The 21,324-nt window shown below is 48.8% G+C and overlaps 1 protein-coding gene across 5 annotated transcripts in view; it reads right to left on the reverse strand.

Annotated features, from left to right (window-relative positions):
- Nucleotides 1-20,835, reverse strand: part of gmcl1 (germ cell-less, spermatogenesis associated) — a 94,424-nt gene extending 73,589 nt beyond the window's left edge. For all 5 annotated transcript variants that reach the window (XM_078239670.1, XM_078239669.1, XM_078239673.1 and 2 more), the window contains exons 1-2: nucleotides 20,578-20,835; nucleotides 9,023-9,146 (exon numbers count right to left, since the gene is read on the reverse strand). In XM_078239670.1, coding sequence (XP_078095796.1) covers nucleotides 9,023-9,146; nucleotides 20,578-20,738 — 285 coding nt within the window. In that variant the 5' untranslated portion in view covers nucleotides 20,739-20,835. The remainder of the gene's footprint in view (nucleotides 1-9,022; nucleotides 9,147-20,577) is intronic.
- Between the last annotated feature and the right edge of the window lie 489 nt (nucleotides 20,836-21,324).

Consider the following 21,324-nt stretch of genomic DNA (forward strand, 5'->3'; position numbering starts at 1 on the left):
ACTGGAAGTCTGCATTTCTTTATAAAAATGTTATCCGTCTCCACGTGGATTGTAACTCTTCGAACTTGTTTTTTAAAATTTGAAAGCTAAAGACGTGTATTTGAATGGAGTTAAATTCTCAAATGCTCCATAATTGTCCTTCAGGCAATTATTAAATTGATAATCGGGAAGGGAGCTAGTGACATGAACTCAAGCTGAAATTCAGGTGCTTTAACCTGGTATGTGTTGGGAATACGAAGTTAGTGATAATATTTTCCTTCATGTCAAGTTTCTGAAAGCAAATATAGAACAGTACAGCACAGGACAGTGTGCGGGGTACAAAGAACAAAGAAAATTACAGCACAGGAACAGGTCCTTCGGCCCTCCAAGCCTGCACCGACCATGCTGCCCGACTGAACTAAAGCCCCCTACCCTTCCGGGGACCATATCCCTCTATTGCCATCCTATTCATGTATTTGTCAAGACCCCCCTTAAAAGTCACTACCGTATCTGCTTCCACTACCTCCCCCGGCAGCGAGTTCCAGGCACCCACTAACCTCTGTGTAAAAAATCTGCCTCGTACATCTCCTTTAAACCTTGCCCCTCGCACCTTAAACCTGTGCCCCCTAGTAATTGACTCTTCCACCCTGGGAAAAAGCTTCTAACTATCCACTCTGTCCATGCCCCTCATAATCTTGTAGACTTCTATCAGATCACCCCTCAATCTCCGTCGTTCTAGTCAGAATAAATCAAGTTTCTCCAACCTCTCCTCATAGCTCATGCCCTCCATACCAGGCAACATCCTGGTAAATCTTTTCTGTACCCTCTCCAAAGCCTCCACATCCTTCTGGTAGTGTGGCGACCACTATAATTGAACACAATATTCCAAGTACGACCTAACTAAGGTTCTGTAAAGCTGCAACATGAGCTGCCAATTTTTAAACTCAATGTCCCGGCTGATGAAGGCAAGCATGCTGTGGATTGGCCATGGTAGGTGGATTGGCCATGGTAGGTGGATTGGCTATGATAAATTGCCCCTTAGTGTAGGGGGACGTGCAGGATAAACACACAAGGTTACGGGGATGGGGCCTGGGTGGGGTTGTTGTTGGTGCAGGCTCGATGGGCCGAATGGCCTCCTTCTGCACTGTCGGGATTCTATGAGGAACAGGCTCTTCAGCCCCACGATGTTATACCGAACAGGACACCAAATTAAACTAATCCTTTCTGCCTGCCCAGAGTCCATATTCCTCTATTGCTTGCATATTCGTATGCTTATCAAGATGCCCCTTAAATGCCCCTATTGTATCTGCCTGCACCACCACCCCTGGCAGCGCGTTCCAGCCACCTACCACTCTGTGTAAAAAACATGCCCCTCACATCTCATGGAATGAATCATAGAATCTCTACAGTGCAGAAAGAGGCCATTCAGCCCATCAAGCCTGCACCGACCACAATCCCATCCAGGCCCTACCCACGTAACCTCATATTTGACCTGCTAATCCCCCTGAGACTAAGGGGCAATTTATCATGGCCAATGCACCTAACCCACACATCTTTGGAGTGTGGGGGGAAACTGGAGCACCCGGAGGAAACCCACACAGACACAGGAAGAACGTGCAGACTCCACAGAGGCAGTGACCCAAGGCCGAATCGAACCCGGGTCCCTGGCGCTGTGAGGCAGCAGTGCTAACCAATGTGCCACTTTGAACTTTCCGCCTCTCACCTTCAGTGCGTGCCCCTTAGTGTTAGGCATTCCAACTCTGGGGAAAAAGATTCAACCCTATCTCTGCCTCTCATCACTTTATCGACTTTAATCAGGTGAACCAAGAATAAATGGCCAGCACCCAGGCCCTCTTGCACATGCCTGGATGAGAAGTGCTCTGGCAGGTCCTGTCGTTTTTAGTTACTTCTGTGAGACTCTTACATCAATACTGTGACAGTCATTATAATAAAAGCAAACTACTGCGGATTCTGGAATCAGAAACAAAAACAGAAAATGCTGGAAAATCTCAGCAGGTCTGGCAGCATCTGTGGAGAGAGAATAGAGCCAACGTTGCGAGTCTAGATTACCCTTCAGTTCCAGCATTTTCTGTGTCTGTGCAAGTTGGTGCTGCTTTATTATTTCGCTGTGTTCTCTTACTTCTCTCATTAGTGCCTCTCTGTCACTCTGTCTTTCTCACCACGCTCTCTGTTTAAACGTTGGTGATGTCCTTCAATGTTCTGTCGATTGCTGCCTCTCCCCTCTCTCTCACTGCTGTTCCCTTTCTCTTTTTTATTTTTGATTTATTGTCACATGTATTAGTATACAGTGAAAAGTATTGTTTCTTGCGTGTTGTACAGACAAAGCATACCGCTCATAGAGAAGGAAAGGAGTGCAGAATGTCATGTTACAGTCATAGCTTGGGTGTAGAGAAAGATCAACTTAATGTGAGGTAGGTCCATTCAAAAGTCTGACAGCAGCAGGGAAGAAGCTGTTTTTGAGTCGGTTGGTACGTGACCTCAGACTTTTGTATCTTTTTCCCGACAGAAGAAGGTGGAAGAGAATGTGCGTGGGGTCCTTAATTATGCTGGCTGCTTTTCCGAGGCAGTTGGAAGTGTAGACAGAGTCAGTGGATGGGAGGCTGGTTTGCGTGATGGATTGGGCTACATTCATGACCTTTTGTAGCTCCTTGCAGTCTTGGGCAGAGCAGGAGCCCATACCAAGCTGTGATACAACCAGAAAGAATGCTTTCTATGGTGCATCTGTAAAAGTTGGTGAGAGTCGTAGCTGACATGCCAAATTTCCTTAGTCTTCTGGGAAAGTAGAGGCATTGGTGGGCTTTCTTAACTATAGTGTTGGCATGGGGGGGACCAGGACAGGTTGTTGGTGATCTGGACACTCTCTCCCTCCTCTGTTTTCTTCTTCGTACTGTCTCCCTCCTCCTCTCTCTGTCGCTGCTGTCCCTCTTGCCTGTTCTGTTCTTCCTCTTCTTGCTCTCTCTCTCTCTAACTGCCCTCCTGTTGCTGTTCCCTCACGCCAGTTGGTGCTATTAGCAATGACAGAGCTAAGTGCCACATTTCTCATTTATGTTTGAGAAATGGACCCGAGATTGAAAGAGCACTTACTATCACCCAGGGATGAATTTGCTAAGAGTGATAGTCATCAGCTCGCTCCAAACCGACGCTCACTCAATTATAGATAATATACATGAGCAGAAAGTGGCACACAGCTTCAGACACATTTCCAGCTCTTTCACCTTAACAGCTCTTATTCAGCTCAAACAGGCGGCTTTGTCATTGCACCGACTCCAGCTCAATACCTTATACACTTCAACTTACTCCAGAACGAGGAACAGGAGGCCATTCAGCCCCTCAAGCTTGTTCCGGTATTCAACTAGATCAGAACTGATCTTCCATCTCAACCCCAACTTCCCACTCTTTCTCTGTGCTCAAGAACCTCTGGATCTCTGTCTTATTATACTCATGGATTCAGCAGCCAGGCCTCTCTGCTGTAGAGAATTCCAAAGAATTGAAGATACTTTGCCTCATCTCATTCTTTACTAATATACTGGGGAGGTGGAAGGAAGCTCAGTGTGTGAGACCCAGAATAACAGCACAGGATTCCATTCCTCTTGAGGTAGGTTTGGGACCTCCCCCTCACCCTGCCTCCCGAGCCCCCTGGCCCTGCTCCCCTGAGCCCCCTCGTCCTGCCCCGGTGCCTCCCCCTCCTCCTCGCCCTGCCCCCCGAGCCCTCTCCTCGCCCTGCCCCCCCACCCCCCGAGCCCTCTCCTCGCCCTGCCCCCCCCCCCGAGCCCCCTCCTTGCCCTGCCCCCTCACCCTGCCCGGAGCCTCCTCTTCACCCTGCCCCCTCCACCCTACCCTCAAGCCTCCTCCTCACGCTGCCTCCGAGCCTCCTCTCGGCCTGTCCCCTCGCCCTGCCTCTGAGCCTCCTGCTCCGAGCCCTGCCCCCCGAGCCCTGCCCGGAGCCCCCTCCTTGCCCTACCCTCTCGCTCTGCCTCCAAGCCTCCTGCTCCTCGCCCTGCCCCAGAGCCTCCTCCCCCTGCCCTCGAGCCCCCTCCCCGGAGCTTTGCCCCGGGGAAAGCCACAGTTTGGTGACCCTCGAATAATCTAGCATGCTGCCTTGAGACGAAAGAGGATAGTTGAGCATTGATCCTGGAGTTTGGATGTTTATCTGTAAACGTTTTAGCCAGGGGAAACAGGCTATCATCACTCTTGTCCAGCTCCTGTCTTTCTGTTCAACTCGACATGTGCATGTCAGTGTTAGATCTTTCCCTGGGAATGACTGTGATGATACGTGCTTAAAGCGACAATACCCTGAAGGGATTACACGCTTAAAGTGGCAACCACAAGAATAAATAAATGGCAATGGACAGGAAAATGAGAGAAGATCTCAGAGAGGGCAACTCGCAAAAAAGGCCCTGATAAAACCTCAAACATGAAGCAATGAGAACCTCAAAAGGGAGACACCAAATAGGAGGCAACAAGGACTTCATAAAGGAGACAACAGAAGATCCCAGAGAGAGGGCCACAAAATACCCCACAGTGGGGGGCAATGAAACACCTCAGAGAGGGGGCACCAAAAGACAACAAAAAGAGAAGAACAAGAGGAATGCAGAATGGAAACAAGTCAACACTTGATCAGACAGAGCTGCCCAACAGCCAAGACAAAAGGGTTTGGCTGAAGTGAAGAGAAGGAGAAATGAAGGTTGAGTTTGTGAAACGTGTATGGTCAGCAAGGACATGATAGATTACCCTCGGAGGAAATGCAGAAATTAAAGACCTCAAAAGAAACAAGAAATTATTGAACAGATGAGGAGAGATTGACTAGGTTGGGATCGTTTTCGCTGGAGTTCAGATGAATGAGGGGGGGATCTCACAGAGACTTATAAAATTCTAACAGGACTAGACAGGGTAGATACAGGAGGATGTTCCCGATGGTGGGGGAATCCAGAGGTCACAGTCTGAGGATTCAGGGTAGACCATTTAGGACAGAGATAAGGAGACATTTCTTCACACAAAGAGTGGTGAGCCTGTGGAATTCATTAACACAGGAAGTAGTTGATGTCAAAACATTGAATGTATTCAAGAGGTGGCTGGATACAGCACTTGGGGCGAATGGGGTCAAAGATTCTGGGGAGAAAGCAGGATTAGGCTATTGAGTTGGACGATCAGCCATGATGGTGATGAATGGCGGGGCAGGATCGAAGGGCCGAATGGCCTCCTCCTGCCCCTATCTTTCTATAAAGAGGAATCAACAAAAAGAATTAAAGCTCTTGAGAAGACATGAAAACAACAAGGTGAATTAGCTGACAGAAAGCTTGGAGGAAAAAAGAAGAAACTTACAAAAGATTACCAAATGAAGTGAGGAAGAAGGAGAAATTAATGAAGACGATGGAGGAGAAAGCAACTGGAAAAGAATAATAAGTCCAGTGAAGAATTGAATCAGGAGAATTAAGAGCTTTAAGAAGAAGTTTCCAGAAGAAACGAAGCAGTGTTTATAAAACTGAGATGCAACAGTTGAGTTTGGAACGGTCAAGACTCTGCAAGCAATCTGAAGAAACTGTTCAGAGCCTTCAGAAGGAAGCTTGACAATGAGAAACGGAGAGGTAAAAATACCGAAATTGGCAAGATTCAGCAATCCAGACACAGAAAGAAACTGAGATTACGTACCAAAACAAGATTGCTGGAATGGTCACACTCAGAAAAGCACAAGTTGATTTGATTTATTGTCACATGTATTGGTATACGGTGAAAAGTATTGTTTCTTACACACTATACAAAGCATACCGTTCATAGAGTACATATGGGGAAAAGGAAAGGAGAATGTAGTGTTACAGTCATAGCTAGGGTGTAGAGAAAGATCAACTTAGCGCGAGGTAGGTCCATTCAAAAGTCTGACGGCAGCAGGGAAGAAGTTGTTCTTGAGTCGGTTGGTACGTGACCTCAGACTTTTGTATCTTTTTCGAAACGGAAGAAGGTGGAAGAGAGAATGTCCGGGGTGCGTGGGGTCCTTGATTGTGCTGGATGCTTTGCCGAGGCAGCGGGAAGTGTAGACAGAGTCAATGGATGGGAGGCTGGTTTGCGTGATGGACTGGGCTTCATTCACGACCTTTTGTAGTTCCTTGCGGTCTTGGGCAAAGCAGAAGCCCATACCAAGCTGTGGTACAACCAGAAAGAAAGCTTTCTATGGTGCATCTGTAAAAGTTGGTGATGAACATTCCAAATTTCCTTCATAGAACATAGAACAGTACAGCACAGGACAGGCCCTTCGGCCCACGATGTTGTGCCGAGCTTTATCTGAAACCAAGATCAAGCTATCCCACTCCCTATCATCCTGGTGTGCTCCATGTGCCTATCCAATAACCGCTTAAATGTTCCTAAAGTGTCATCTTCTCAGAAAGTAGGAGAAAAGATGCTGAATTGGAACGTTGGAAAAAAAAAGATTCAAATATCAAACAGATCTGAAAAAAAGCCTTTGGAGACAGAGTTATTGTCTGTCAAGGATGAGCTCTCAGTTAGAAGACAAGAACTTAAGGAAGTAACTGGCGAAAAGGAAGTTTTGTTGGGCAAACTAAAGCAATGAAGGATTTGGTCAAACCGTTGACAGATGAAGAGAAAAGGCATGAAAAGCAATCTTCAGATTACAATATCCTGTTAGCAGAGAAGAAACTTGGTCACTAACTGCCACAAACATAAAGTACTCCCCACCATTCCTTCACAAGTGACAGGCCAAGATGTGCAAGAACTGTCAAGACATAAGACCGTGTTGTACTATGATGGGAAGTAATTGTGTTGCATGCTCTGTTAGAATGGAGGGAAGTTTTTGAAAAGCAAATGGGGATGGTGATGGCAAGTGTCTGCGTGTCATTCAATGTGAAGGTGCTCAGCAGAGCAGGGGTTAACGTGGGACTGGAATGGGGTTCCACCCACAGTGTAATGTGTGCAGCCACATGGTCAGAGAACACTATAAGCGGTTAGCCTGCATGGTGGGAGCGACTCAATTCCTGCAAGACCATACTTGGAGCTACCAATCAAGGTGTTCATGTTTAAACACACGCGCCTCAAGATCTCATCAATGAACCACCAATGAACATAAAAGAACATAACGAACATAAAGATTTACTAGGATGCTACCGGGACTTGATGGTTTGTGTTATAAGGAGAGGCCGGATAGGCTGGGACTTTTTTCTCTGGAGCGTCAGAGACTTAGGGCGGCATGGTGGCAAGCACTGCTGCCTCACAGCGCCAGGGACCCGGGTTCAATTCCTGGCTTGGGTCACTGTCTGTGCAGAGTCTGCACGTTCTCCCCGTGTCTGCGTGGGTTTCCTCCGGGTGCTGCGGTTTCCTCCCAGAGTCTGAAAGACATGCTGATTAGGTGCAACGACCTGAACAGGCGCCGGAGTGTGGCGACAAGGGGAGTTTCACAGTAACTTCATTGCAGTGTTAATGTAAGCCTTTCTTGTGACAAATAAATAAACTTTACTTTAGAGGTGATCTTATAGAGGTCGACAAAATAATGAGGGGCATAGGTCAGCTAGATAGTCAATATCTTTTCCCAAAGGTAGGGGAGTCTAAACCTCGAGGGCACAGGTTTAAGGTGAGAGGGGAGAGATACAAAAGGGTCCAGAGGGGCAATTGTTTCACACAGAGGGTGGTGAGTGTCTGGAACGAGCTGCCAGAGGTAGTAGTAAAGGCGGGTACAATTTTGTCTTTTAAAAAGCATTTAGACGGTTACATGGGTAAGATGGGTATAGAGGGATATGGGCCAAACGTGGGCAATTGGGACGAGCTTAGTAGTTAAAAAAAAGGGTGACATGGATAAGTTAGGCTGAAGGGCCTGTTTCTATGCTGTAAACCTCTACGACTCTAACCCATATTATGATGATGTGGAGTTGCTGGCGTTGGACTGGGGTGGGCACAGTAAGTAGTCTCACAACACCAGGTTAAAGTCCAATAGGTTTATTTGGTAGCACGAGCTTTCGGAGCACTGCCCCTTCATCAGGTGAGTGCAGGATTAAACATAGAACATAGAACATTACAGCGCAGAACAGGCCCTTCGGCCCACGATGTTGCACCGACCAGTTAAAAAAAAAACTGTGACCCTCCAACCTAAACCAATTTCTTTTCGTCCATGAACCTATCTACGGATCTCTTAAACGCCCCCAAACTAGGCGCATTTACTACTGATGCTGGCAGGGCATTCCAATCCCTCACCACCCTCTGGGTAAAGAACCTACCCCTGACATCGGTTCTATAACTACCCCCCCTCAATTTAAAGCCATGCCCCCTCGTGCTGGATTTCTCCATCAGAGGAAAAAGGCTATCACTATCCACCCTATCTAAACCTCTAATCATCTTATATGTTTCAATAAGATCCCCTCTTAGCCGCCGCCTTTCCAGCAAAAACAATCCCAAATCCCTCAGCCTCTCCTCATAGGATCTCCCCTCCATACCAGGCAACATCCTGGTAAACCTCCTCTGCACCCTCTCCAAAGCCTCCACATCCTTCCTGTAATGTGGGGACCAGAACTGCACACAGTACTCCAAGTGCGGCCGCACCAGAGTTGTGTACAGTTGCAACATAACGCTACGACTCCTAAATTCAATCCCCCTACCAATAAACGCCAAGACACCATATGCCTTCTTAACAACCTTATCTACTTGATTCCCAACTTTCAGGGATCTATGCACACATACACCTAGATCCCTCTGCTCCTCCACACTATTCAAAGTCCTCCCGTTAGCCCTATACTCAACACATCTGTTATTCCTACCAAAGTGAATTACCTCACACTTCTCCGCATTAAACTCCATCCGCCACCTCTCGGCCCAACTTTGCAACCTGTCTAAGTCTTAACTTTGCAACCTGTCTAAGATTGGTTTAACAAAAGGGGCATATATAGACACAAACTCAATTACAAGATAATGGTTGGAATGAGAGTCTTATCAGGTAATCAAGTCTTTACAGGTGCAGACAATGCTATGATAATAACCCCATAATAGAGTCCCACACAACACAGACAGTGAAGCTTTAATCTCGTACCTGACACAGGTAGATTTTATGTAGGTGCCACTCCTGTCCCAGGGCACAGATTGTGATATCGCTGTTTTCTCCAGCGAGGAAGAGGGTCTGGTAAATGTACTTGGAAGTGCTTTTCAGCTTTTTCCTGCAGTAAGAGGAGACCAGAGCCTGGTGTTAATGACAGTAACAGAAAGAAAACACTGTCACAGGACATCGGATGTTCAGCGGTGAGCACGGGTTTGCCAAGTTAGAGACAGCTCAAACAAAACCAAACAGAGAGGTCATTAAACCCTGCAGCAAATCCCCCGGCTCTTGGCAAATTCTTCTAAACCCTGGCTTGTAGTTCTGCTCACCATCACAAGCCGGAGGCTGATGAATAGAAGAATCCCCCCAAAACGTGACCTGCTGCTGTGTCAAACACTGCCAGACATTTGCTCGGTTTTCAGTGGGGAACTTTATTCGCCTCTATTGCTCTCGGTTGAAGATGTAAACCGGGCTGAAGAAGGCTGAGGGCTTCAGTACCTGGCCTGACTGCACCGTTTGCTCTTGGCTCGCCTGCGCTTTCTTCAGTCAGAACACTCACTCCTCTCAGAGCCACACCTTTCCCAATGTCTCCTGATGGTGCTCGGTCTTGCTGAGAAACCATTTTGGAGAGAGCAGGTTAGTGAACTCCTGAACCATCCAGTAAGGATCATTGCTGATCTGTGAGTGGACTCCGGGTACTTACCGTTGCAAGAAGTCTAACAAAACCAGGTTAAAGTCCAACAGGTTTATTTGGTAGCAAAAGCCACTTTTGCTACCAAATAAACTTTTGGCTTTTGCTACCAAATAAAACTGTTGGACTTTAACCTGGTGTTGTTAGATTCTTACTGTGTTTACCCCAGTCCAACGCCGGCATCTCCACATCATACTTACCTTTGCCACATAGTCCTCATGACGTTGGCTTAACAAAAAATCTATCAATTCCAGATTGAAAACTGACCAACTGATCTATCTTCTATTGGCAAGAGTGAGGACCAAACTTCTATCATTCTCTGTGTGTACAAGTGTGTCCAAATTAGATACCCGTGAGGCGTGGCTTCAGATTACACAGCACTCCCCTCTGCCCCTGCCTGCGAATCCCACCCCACAATGCCAACCCAGTCACCCCCTTCCTCTCCTAATCCCCCCCACACTGCCAGCCCAGTAACCCCCCTCCTCTCCTAACCCCCGCTGGCAATCCCCCACACTGCCAGCCCAATAAACCCCCCACACTGCCAGCCCAGTAGCCCCCATCCTCTCCTACCCCACCCCCCCCTATCTCCCCGCCCTCCACCACATCGTCAGCTCGGTCACCCCCACCCACTGGTGATCCCCCACACTACCAGCCCAGTAACACCCCTTCTCTCCGAACCCAACCCCCCCCCTCCCCCGACCTCCCTACCGGCGACTCCCCCCATCCCTTCCCACGCCATCAACCCACCACCCCACACCCAATGCAACCCTGAAGGACTGCACACAAGTGGTCATTCCTCACCTGGCAGCCTTGGTTGTGCCTCACAGGTCAGAGCATTTCTGTCCTTGTTTTCCTGGGGAGCAAAGCTCAGGAGGACCCCCTGCCCCCCTCCCCGCCCCCAGAATCTCTTCTTATGGAATTCAGACAGTATTTATCACTCCAGACACTTCTTACAACACTGACCAGAGAGGGCTTTCAAATCCCCTTTCCATATGATTGTTGTGATTTTTCCAGCAGTCCACCAAGTTCCCAGTGTTTCAGGGAAGTAATCGAGGGAAAGGAGCAGTGTAATATCATTCGATTCCAGCAGTGCTTCTGGACCTGCCAGAAACTGTCCAATCCATATCACACACTGCTTCTGAAATCCAGATCAAAACTTCATTGCTTCTAGGAATCACACGACAATCAGGTGAAAATTGAATACAGCTCAGATTTCAAGGGATGGGAACTATTCCTCAGAATCACTATCATATGGAACAGGGAATAAAACTTTCCCAAGCTCTGAGACAGCATTAAGACACCATCAGCAATGAGCAAATGGCCAATGGGGCGGCAGTGGTTAGCACTGCTGCCTCACAGCGCCAGGGACCCGGGTTCAATTCCGGCCTTGGGTCACTGTCTGTGTGGAGTTTGCACGTTCTCCCTGCGTCTGCGTGGGTTTCCTCCGGGTACTCCGGTTTCCTCCCACAATCCAAAGATGTGGTTAGGTTAGGTGGATTGGCCATGCTAAATGCGTGGAGTTACGGGGATAGAGCAGGGGATGGGTTTGGGAAAGATACTCTGTGAGAGAGTCAGTGCAGAGTGGATGGGCTGAATGGTCTCCTTTTGCATTGAAGGGAATCTCTGATTCTGTGAAAGGGAACATGGTGCTTTTGAAGTGGCAGATCAGGTTAAAAGAGAAGCCAATTGTGTAGGTACAACTGTGCAGACGAGTGCCACTTCTCTGCTTGTTGCAGTCTCTGTAAAGGCAGTGTTCCTCTGCACTGCTCTCCAAGCCCCACCCCGTGGAGCACCACTGCCAACAGGAAGCTCCAAGCAGGCGTTTGTAGACCAGGTGAGGGCCCCTGCACCTGCAGGCGCACCATCGCACAATTCCTGCTAAATGCTTAGTTCCACTGAGGCTGCACGCTTGGAAATGGGCAAACCACCACTTCCTGAGAGAGTTCGTCCGTTAAATCTGTCTTTCCTGTGTTTTGAATAAGAGTGGAGGTGAATTATTTACAGAGTGGGCTCACTAAACTGTTCCACGAACAGTTCAATGTTCTTTTCTGAGATTTTCCATGTCGTCGGGTCTGACAAAAATATTTACTGACGGTGTAACTGACGATAAAATCCAGCTGGTTACTGGCGGGTTTCGATGATACATGCACCCCCACCTTTAGTTTATTCTTTCACGGGATGTGGGCGAAGCTGTCCGGGCCAGCATTTATTGCCCATCCCTTATTACCCTTGAGAAGGTGACAATGATTTTGCAATGAGCCAGGACTTGTTCTGTGGTCCATTCCAAACTGACCGAGTATGTTGGAGGGAGGAGGGAAGTATTTTTGTGTAGGTGTATCCAATGTGGGGATTTCCTCCAGAGTGTGAAATCGGTGGATTATTTGCTGTTTGTTTACACAGTGTGAAGTTTTGGTTGTTGTATCCCGGCAGTCACACTGATGGCTGGGTGCCATACACTCATATTTGGAAGGTGGGATCTCTGGCGGTTTGTCTTTGTCGAGGTTCTTGGCTCAATGACAGTGTTCGACGAGGCTTCTGCCAGAATCTTCAATGGGATTTCTCAGGAACCTGCCTGTCTACATTCAAAGGCAGCCCGAGGGATGTGTTGATATTTGAAGCAACCATTCTGGTGCACCTCGTAAGAATTTTAAAAAGTGGGGCAGGGCTAGACTGTAAAGTCCCTTGAGCCTGCTCCACCATTCAATAGCATCGCCAACACCTCTCCCTGTCCCTCAATTCCCCTCACACCACAATTCTGTCTCTGCTACTCCATGATGAGCACCCACAACCCTCTGGGGTACACGGTACTCAAGATTCACAACCCTTTGAGCGAAGACATCTTTCCTCATCTCAGTCTGAAATGAATGGCTCCCTAATCCTCAAACTGTGCTCCCTTGTGCTCGAGCTTCCCCGGACCAGGGGAAACCTTTCAGCATCCACCCTATCAACCCCCATCATAATCTTGTGTGTTTCAATGAGATTGCCACTCATTCTTCAAAACTCCAGAGAGTACAGACCCCATTTACTCAGCCTCTCATCATAGGACAACTCTCTCACCCCAGGGACCAGTGCAGTGACCCTTCGCTGTACCTCCTTCAATGCAAGTAGATCCTTCCTTAAGTATAGAGACCAAACCCGCTCAGTCCTCCAGAACTCTAAGCTATGGCTGAAAGGTCGCTGACCTCATAGAATCCCTACAGTACAGAAGGAGGCCATTCGGCCCAATGAGTCTGCACCGACCACAATCCCACCCAGGCCCTATTCCCAGAACATCACATATTTACCCTGCTAGTCTCCCCTATTCCCAGAACATCACATATTTACCCTGCTAGTCTCCCCTATTCCCAGAACATCACATATTTACCCTGCTAGTCTCCCCTATTCCCAGAACATCACATATTTACCCTGCTAGTCTCCCCTATTCCCAGAACATCACATATTTACCCTGCTAGTCTCCCTGACACTAGAGTCAATTTAGCATGGCCAATCAAACTAACCCGCACATCTTTCGGACTGTGGGAGGAAACCGGAGCACCCGGAGGAAACCCACGCAGACACGGGGAGAACGCGCAGACTCTACACAGACAGAGACCCGAGGCCGGATTGGAACCTGGGTCCCTGGCGCTGTGAAGCAGCAGTGCTAATCACTGTGCCACCCAACCTTAAACATTCATGTCTTTCTCTCCACAGATGCTACTTGAGGCGCTGAGGAATTTCTGGTGTCATTCCTTCATGCTCGGTTTGGTGAGGGTGTGGCAGGCTGCTGTATCCCAATTTCCATCTTCACTCCCTCCTCCTCCTCCTCCCTGAAGCTATTTAGACCTGATAGGGTCTGCTTTCTCTGGGCCCAACAGCAATGTCAGCAACTTACTAAACAGAGAGTTTATCATCCGGAACGGCCCAATATACTGGGCAAGAGTGTGGAGGGGAGTTGTAACGAATGGGAGAACTGGAGAAGAGACCGAACTTGCATTGCAAATATTTGTGGCGAGGTAAAGAATTAATTCCTTGGAATGCTCTTGCTTCATATTGAGGTCTCACAGTGAAGCTGAATGTTTCCCGCTGCTATAATTACAGACCATGGATACAGTTTTATTCACTCCACCTGCAGGGCAAGTGCTTTCAGACTGAATCGGAATTTGGGTTTTACTGAATCCTGCTTTTTTCATCCTGCGGTTGCCTTCCTCACCCGCCTCTCATCCTCTGCTATCTAGTTTATTTATTAGTCACAAGTAGGTTTACATTAACACTGTAATGAAGTTCTTGTGAAAATCCCCCAGTCGCCACATTCAGTGGCGCCAGTTCGGGTACACTGAAGGAGAATTTAGCATGACCAATGCACCCTAACCAGCACATCTTTGGAGTGTGGGAGGAAACCAGAGCACCCGGAGGAAACCCACACAGACACGGGGAGAATGTGCAGACTCCACACAGACGGTGACCCAAGCCGGGAATCGAACCCGGGTCCCTGGAGCTGTGAGGCAGCAGTGCTAACCACTGTGCTACCGTGCCGCCCTCTCTCAGTTGTCAAATTCCAGACGCACTCTTTACTCCTTATCAATACTTTGCCATTTCTCCATTTAACATTCTGATCCACAAATCCCCCGCCCTGTGGCACTGCTGTGTGTGTGACCTGCTCCAGCCTCAGGAACCTCTCCAGTCCAATGTAACTCCCTCCGCAAGCTCCCAGCCTCTCTCTCCACCTTCGCAAACCCCTCTCAAATTCCAATTCTGCTGCTACCTCTCACAATGGCTCACTGACCCTTTCCTTGTGGATATCGCCTGCCAACTACATTGCAGAAAGATGCCATTTGATCCAACCGGGTAACATAGCACTCGAGCCATCTCACATTCTAATCACTCGACGCACACTGCCCCACGACTCTCCCATTTCCTTGTCTTTTCACACACATCCCCTTAATTCGGAGGTCTAATGGTACAGTGGGTAACGTCCCTGCCTCTGAGCCAGAAACTCTGGGTTCGAGTCCCACCCCAGGACTTGATGGCTTAGCAAGGTGCGTTTATAACGCGGCCAAACAGGCTGTGTCTGTCAATCTGTAAATCCTTCCAAACATGCCAATGGCTGCCTGTAAGAGCAGGAGGGACTCCTGGTCAGCCACACTTGTTGTGGAGTGACGCCCCTTAAGCTATAAGCCCCAGTGATAGACTAGCGACCTACTCCGGGAATAACCAACTCTACAAGATTATGAGGGGCATGGACAGAGTGGATAGTCAGAAGCTTTTTGCCAGGGTGGAAGAGTCAATTACTAGGGGCACAGGTTTAAGGTGTGAGGGACAAGGTTTAAAGGAGATGTACGAGGCAGATTTTTTACACAGAGGGTGATGGGTGCCTGGAACTCGCTGCCGGGGGAGGTAGTGGAAGCGGATACGATAGTGAGTCTTGACAAATACATGAATAGGATGGGAATAGAGGGATATGGTCCCCGGAAGGGTAGGGGGTTTTAGTTCAGTTGGGCAGCATGGTTGGTGCAGGCTTGGAGGACCGAAGGGCCTGTTCCTGTGCTGTAATTTTCTTTGTTCTTATACACGCGGGAAGAGAATTGGAATGCAATTCCCTTAAATAAATACTGACATAAACCTGATGGGCCGAATGGCCTGCTCTTTTACTGTAAATTTGAATAAATGCATGAACCCTCTCGACTTCAACTCATCCCCGTGGTAGTGGGATACACGCTTGCAGCAACTCCTCTAAAGTTGACACTTGATCTCTTTGTTGGGTCTATGTGACAGGTATCAATGTTGCCTTGTTCTATTTGCCCACATTTACCTTGTAACAGAATCCCACAGCAAAGGAGAAGGCTATTCAGCCCATCATAGCTCTTTTAAAGAGAAGGTGTCATTGAAAGTTAATGACACAGAAGGAGGCCATTCAGCCTGCTGTATCTCAGACTGGTCGAGTTACCCCACATTCCTGCACGCTGCAGGTTGTGGAATGTTTTAAATGCAGTGAGGGTCTCTGGCTCAAATATCCTTTCAGACAGTGGCATTCCAAACCACTCCCGTCCTCTGGGGGAAAAAAAAAGTGTTTCCTCATCTCATCCCTTTAACAAAGACTTAAAAACCCTGTTCTCTGCTGACTGACCCCAGAGAGCATCTCCTCCACCCACTCCTCCACCCCTCGCTCTTTCCTCTCTGTTTCTGGGAGGAACCTCCTGCTTTCAGGGAGCAGTCTGACGAGGGAAAAGGATACACCAGGTCGGTTCCCATTGCCTTTCCGATGTGTGCTTAAAGAAAGCACAAGTCTGCTTCCAGCAAAGGAGAAGGCCGTTCAGCCCATCACACCTTCTCTTTAGAAGAGCTCCCATCGAACGTTAATGGCACAGAAAGGGTCCTGCTCTGCCTGTGAGTAGCTACTGTCCCTTCGCCTTTCACCATCAGCACTGAGAGTTCGCCAGCTCAGCACCACTGGCCATGTCCAGTAACTCTGGGGCCAACTCACAAATGGGGCGACAATGACAACAGCCCACGGAGGTATCTAATGACCATCTAACACCCCAGTCCAATAGTTTATACACCTCAGTCTCTACTCAGCCAGGTCATCTTCTGCAAGGAAATCAAATCCAGCCTAATCTACTCAGTGAGGACTGTCAGGTGAATTGAGGGGGATGGTGATAATGTCACGGGAGCCCGTGTCTGCATGGGTCTCCTCCGGGTGCTCCGGTTTCCTCCCACACTCCAAAGATGTGTGGGTTAGGTGCACTGGCCACGATAAATTGGCCTTTAGTGTCCCAGGATGCATAGGTTAGAGGGATTAGCAGGGTAAATATGTTGGATTACAGGGATAAGGCCTAGCTGCCCCGTGGTGGGATCTAAACCCTCGTGCACAGAGCATTAACTTGGCTCTCTGCGTTACGAGTCCGGTGATATAGAAACATAGAAAATAGGAGCACGTGGAGGCCATTCAGCCCTTCAAGCCTGCTCCGCCATTCAACCTGATCAGAGCTGATCATCCAACTCAGTAACCTGTTCCCACCTTCCCCCAATATCCTTTGACCTCTTTGCCCCAAGAGCTATATCAAGAGAGACTCAATCGTCTGGGTCGGTATTCCTTGGAGTTTAGAAGAGTGAGGGGGTGACCGTATTCAAACATCTAAGATCCTGAAGGGGATTGACAGGATGGAGGGGAACATAGGCATTAGGAGTGAGAGTAGGCAATTCAGCCCTTTGAGCCCACTCCGCCATTCTATACAATCATGGCTGATCTCTATCTCATCCTAACCCCACTTTCCTGCCTTTTCCCAATAGCCCTTTATCCTGCTTTTGATCCAATATTTATCTATCTCTTTCTTTAATCTATTGATTGATTCTGCATCCACTGCACTCTGGGGCAGTGAGGTCCACAGATTCTCTACGAGAAGTAGCTTCTCCTTATCTGTCTCAACCTCCCCTCCTTACCCTACAACTATCTCCACTTGTCCGAGAATGTTCTAGAAGGGGGAACATTTGGTTAACATTTACTTTAACAATCCCGTTGAGTATTTTATAAACCTCAATCAAATCCCCCCTTATTCTTCTGTACTCCAGCGAGTACAAGCCCAAGCTCCTCAACCGCTCCTGATACGACAGCCCCTTCAAACCTGAAATCAATCTGGTGAACCTCTCCTGAACCACCTCCAGTGCCACCACATCCTTCCTCAAAGAAGGTGACCAAAACTGAACACAATACTCCAAGTGTGATCTCACCAATGCCTTATACAATTGTAACAACACTTCACTACTTCTATACTCCAGACTCTCTGCAATAAATGCCAAGATTCCATTTGCCGTCCTTATAACATTCTGCACCTGCATACCCACTGTGCGGAGTCGGCACGTTTTCCCAGTGTCTGCGTGGGTCTCCTCCGGGTGCTCCGGTTTCCTCCCACACTCCAAAGATGTGTGGGTTAGGTGCACTGGCCATGATAAATTGGCCTTTAGTGTCCCAGGATGCATAGGTTAGAGGGGTTAGCAGGGTAAATATGTTGGATTACAGGGATAAGGCCTAGCTGGGATTGTTGTCAGTGCAGACTTGATGGGCCGAATGGCCTCCTTCTGCGCTGAAGGGTTTCTATAGTTTCTGAGACTCATGCACAAGGACACCCAGATCCCTCTGCACAGACGCTTTTGAAATCTGTTTCCAATTTAAATAATAATTTGCCCTTCTATTTTTCCAACCAAAATGGATAACCTCGTGTTTATCCACATTCAACTCCATCTGCCAGATTCTGGCCCATTCCCCTAGCCTGTCAATATCCATTTGTAAACTTTTTATCTCCTCATCACAGCCTGCTATCATGCAATCACTACAATGCAGAGGAGGCAATTCGGTCCATCGAGTCTGCACTGACCCCCTGACAGCGTATCTTGCCCAGGCTCTGCCCTATCCCAAGAACCAAGCACATCTTTTATGGCCAATCCACCTAACCCGCACGTCTTTGGACTGTGGGGGGAAACCGGAGCACCCGGAGGAAACACACGCAGACATGGGGGAGAACGTGCAGACTCCACACAGACAGTGACCCAAGCTGGGAATCGAACCCAGGTCCCTGGAGCTGTGAGGCAGCAGCGCTAACCACTGTGCCACCGTGCGACTATGGTTTTACCCAGCATTTTATGTAATAATTTCAGATTTGCAACATTATGCTCTGATTGCTCCAGAATATTTATTGGGGTATGTGGGGGGTAATTGAAACTGTGTGGAGGTGGTTTCAGATTGCTAGGTATTGGGGTATTTACTGGGGCATTTACTGGGCTGGGTGCTAGGTATTGGGGTAGTTATTGGGGTGTATATGGGGCTGGGTGCTGGGTATTTATTGGGCTGGGTGCTGGGTATTGGGGCATTTGAGGTATTTATTGGACTGGGTGCTGGGTATCAGGGTATTTACTGGGCTGGGTATTGTGGTATTTACTGAGCTGGGTGCTGCGTATTTATTGGGGTAATTATGGGGTATTTACTGGGCTGGGTATTGGGGTATTGGGCTGGGTGCGGGGTACTTATGGGGGTATTTACGGGGCCAGGCGCTGGGGTATTTACGGGGCCGGATGTCGGGGTCTTTACGGGGCCAGGTGTCTGGGTATTGGGGTATTTATGGGGCTGGATATTTATGGGGTAGTTACAAGGCTGGGTATTGGGGTATTTACGGGGCTGGGTATTGGGGTATTCACGGGGCTGGGTATTCATGGGGTATTCACGGGGCTGGGTATTCATGGGGTATTCACGGGGCTGGGTATTCATGGGGTATTCACGGGGCTGGGTATTCATGGGGTATTCACGGGGCTGGGTATTCATGGGGTATTTACGGGGCTGGGTATTCATGGGGTATTTACGGGGCTGGGTATTCATGGGGTATTTACGGGGCTGGGTATTCATGGGGTATTTACGGGGCTGGGTATTCATGGGGTATTTACGGGGCTGGGTATTCATGGGGTATTTACGGGGCTGGGTATTCATGGGGTATTTACGGGGCTGGGTATTCATGGGGTATTTACGGGGCTGGGTATTCATGGGGTATTTACGGGGCTGGGTATTGTAAGGGAAATTGTACTGGATATTGTATGAGTTTAGTATGAAATTCAGATTCACTTGTAAGGGAAATTGTACTGGATATTGTATGAGTTTAGTATGGAATTCAGATTCATAGGTTTTAGTGAAATAATAAAGCAGATTTAGATAAGTCGTGAAAATGGATATGTAACCTAAAATAACTTCGTGTGACCTAACATAATCAAGTGTAGTCGATATGATCAAAGTGGAGAAACTAGAGAAGTAATATAGCAATCACTAATTAAGGAAAGCAGACAAATGTCACTTAAGAAAACAAGGAAGACTGCTCGGTGGTTCAACTTAATAGTGGACCATAAATCAGCAGAGAGAATGTCTTTTCTTCTAAACACATTAGTGGACCATAAATTAGCAGAGAGAATGTCTTTTTCTTCTAAACACATTCGGCCTTAGCTTACAAAACCACGATTATTGTACAAACAGAAAAGTTCAGATAAGAGCAAGAGTTATAACCACCATGGTTTAAGAGACAACGAGATATAACAGGGAGCGACCAATTGCAAAGAAAACAGATAAAGGGTCAACTAAAACTAATGGTGGCCAAAGAAAGGTCGGGCTGTAGGGTAAGATAACAACCAAGGACAGGCTGTAAAAGGGAGAGGAGGATCTTGAGATATGAGGCTGAAATGGACATAAAAGAGTGTAAGCCCAAGGGCTCTTTGGAGTGTTCCGGACGTTCCCGACTTTATCTCTTGTGCTGAGAAATAAAGTCTATTGCTTGGAAGATCGCTGCTCAGACTCTCTGTTTTAATTGATGTGAATAAATTGTCGTCCTGGGGAACCACGACAGTATTCATGGGGTATTTACGGGGCTGGGTATTCATGGGGTATTTACGGGGCTGGGTGTTCACGGGGCTGGGCGTTTACGGGGCTGGGCGTTCACGGGGCTGGGCGTTCACGGGGCTGGGCGTTCACGGGGCTGGGCGTTCACGGGGCTGGGCGTTCACGGGGCTGGGCGTTCACGGGGCTGGGTATTGGGGTGTTTACGGGGCTGGGTATTGGGGTGTTTACGGGGCTGGGTATTGGGGTGTTTACGGGGCTGGGTATTGGGGTGTTTACGGGGCTGGGTATTGGGGTGTTTACGGGGCTGGGTATTGGGGTGTTTACGGGGCTGGGTATTGGGGTGTTTACGGGGCTGGGTATTGGGGTGTTTACGGGGCTGGGTATTGGGGTGTTTACGGGGCTGGGTATTGGGGTGTTTACGGGGCTGGGATTCTAGGTTCAATGTGTACCATGCTGGAAGCCACGTGACCTGCCCTGGCCGCGCATGCGCCGCCGCCTCCCCGCCCCTTGGCTGACCTGCGCGGCCCGCCCGCCTCCCGGGCCTCGCTCTCCGCTCGATCCTCCTCCTCCTCCCCATCGTCCTCCCGGCGCGGCCGCTTGCGCTTCCGCCGCTCGCACTGGCAGCTGGAGGCTCCCCGGCCGCCCACCGCCGCCAGCCTGCTGCCCAGGGCGCCCATCCTCTTGCTTCAACGCCGCCCGCTCCTGCCACCCGCCATCTTGTTAACGCCACTCGGCCTGAGGAGGAGGCGAGGTCTTCCCAAACCCAACCAATCAGAGGAGCCACCTAGCCTCAGCCCGCCCACCCCTCTCTCCGGCCCCGCCCCCTCTCCCTGGCTCCGCCCCCACCCAGTTAAAGCGAGGAAGGCACCGACTGAATATCGGTTGTGCAACCCGAATTCACTGAAAAGAAATACCAGCCACCCTGGACTTCCCTTTTAAACAACCAATTCGTACAAGTTGGGATGTACTTTTTTTCTTTCCGGGAAGGGTGGAGGGGGTTTGCAGAGAGATGACCGCAGTGGAGGTTAGCCTGCATCCCCAGGGGAATGGCTCCCTCACGGAGCAAGCCCAGACACGATGGGCTGAGCGGCCACGTATCCACGTTCTAACCGTTCTGTGTTTGGTGAGGGATTTGTGAGGTGATTGAATAGAGATAATGTATGGGGGGAAAAGGCAGGGGAATTGCTCCTAATTCAAAATGCCCATTTGGAGAGCCAGTACAGACACGATGGGCTGAATGGCCTCCTTTCTGCACCACAAGAA

The sequence above is a fragment of the Mustelus asterias genome, chromosome 22, assembly GCF_964213995.1.
Source record: "Mustelus asterias chromosome 22, sMusAst1.hap1.1, whole genome shotgun sequence".
NCBI lineage: Eukaryota > Metazoa > Chordata > Chondrichthyes > Carcharhiniformes > Triakidae > Mustelus > Mustelus asterias.